A 1,349-nucleotide genomic window follows, 5' to 3' on the forward strand; every position below is an offset into this window, starting at 1 on the left:
ATCTTTGCAGGAACTATCACAGAACAGAGAAAAAAGTTCACTTATCTCCCTAATGTTCTGCAAGTCCTCAGGCCCTGGTGTTCAGGACATAACCATGGCAGAAAGTTCCCCTCACCCTTTCAACCCACAGTGCTGGCTGCTTTGCTCTGCCTGACCTGTACTGCTTCCCATAGACAGGTGCACAAAAAGTAGAGGTGATTTCTAGGGAAGAAGGCCAGGGTTAAAGAGACTGAAGAGGATGGAAAGGAGAAGGGAGCCAGGTGCTGGGGAGTGTCCAAAGCACAGAGTCACTGGACCAGCAGACATTGAATCTTTCTCTGCTTGCTTTTGTGTAGTACTAGAGAAGCCTGTATCAGTGATGATGGACCCTATAGACCATGTACGAATCGTGGGCGAACCTTTCCAAGTCACTTGCAGAGTAATTGCTCCTTCCCACAAGTATGACATCAGATGGGTGACAGCAGCAAAGAACGTAAGTTGTGCAGCTTTAAGGGGGTATAGGGCTTTCCTGGAAACTGGGAGACACAGAGTGGTAAGAACTGTCCAGATGCAAGTCCCCTGCAGCAAAGCCTTGAACTGCCCAACCAAAGCAGCTATTCAAACAAGCTGTACAAATCTGAGTATGACCATCCTTTCCTTGGGATGACACAGGGTTAAGAAACACCTGCCCATTGTCAGGATTTTGCTGCAAGAGAGAAGGAAAGTATGTTGTTTGAGCTGAGTTCATTGAGTAGGAGCCACAGTACCTACTGAGGCAACATTTTTTCCACCAAGCCCTGCCAAGGGCTTATGAAGCAGAAAACATATTCAGCATACACTGTTCCTCAGAGAAAAGACATGGGTGAAGAAAGGGAATTAATTTCAAAATCTCTGTTATGCTGACTTTTAACTTCTGGATGGTCAGATAAGGTTTGCTAGAAGTTCTTATTGTGATGCCTTTATTAAGAAGTTGAAATAACATACAAGATATGTTTGGATCACACAATGTAAGGACAATTCGCAGTCAGAAGGCTGGCAATAGCTATAACCTTAACTGCTGTGGAACATCTGCCCTGAATACTTAATGTGCTGCTTGGTCTCCACACAGATGGCTTTCGGTGACAGGGGCTCTATAACAAAGCTCAGTAGCCCAGAACAGCAGGTGGTGTGTGTGTTTGTCATAAATATCACTTAGTTTTGTCCTCTGCCCTTCCAAGAAAGTGCCTGATATTCTCTCCCTGCCTGACAGGTCAGCAGAACTAAAAAGCCTAGCTTTGAAAATGAGAACTACTTCATCAGCGACATCCTGTCCGTTCCAGCAGTGACCATGGAAGACAGTGGGAAATACACTTGTATAGCTAACAATTCAG

The 1,349-nt window shown here is 45.1% G+C and overlaps 1 protein-coding gene across 1 annotated transcript in view; it reads left to right on the top strand.

The window, feature by feature from the left end:
- Positions 1 to 1,349, top strand: part of CSF1R (colony stimulating factor 1 receptor) — a 19,464-nt gene that overhangs the window by 6,500 nt on the left and 11,615 nt on the right. The window contains 2 exon segments of the mRNA XM_010076253.1: positions 336 to 472; positions 1,229 to 1,348. Coding sequence (XP_010074555.1) covers positions 336 to 472; positions 1,229 to 1,348 — 257 coding nt within the window.

This window comes from Pterocles gutturalis, unplaced genomic scaffold (genome assembly GCF_000699245.1).
Source record: "Pterocles gutturalis isolate BGI_N339 unplaced genomic scaffold, ASM69924v1 scaffold19393, whole genome shotgun sequence".
In the NCBI taxonomy this organism is placed as follows: Eukaryota; Metazoa; Chordata; class Aves; order Pterocliformes; family Pteroclidae; genus Pterocles; species Pterocles gutturalis.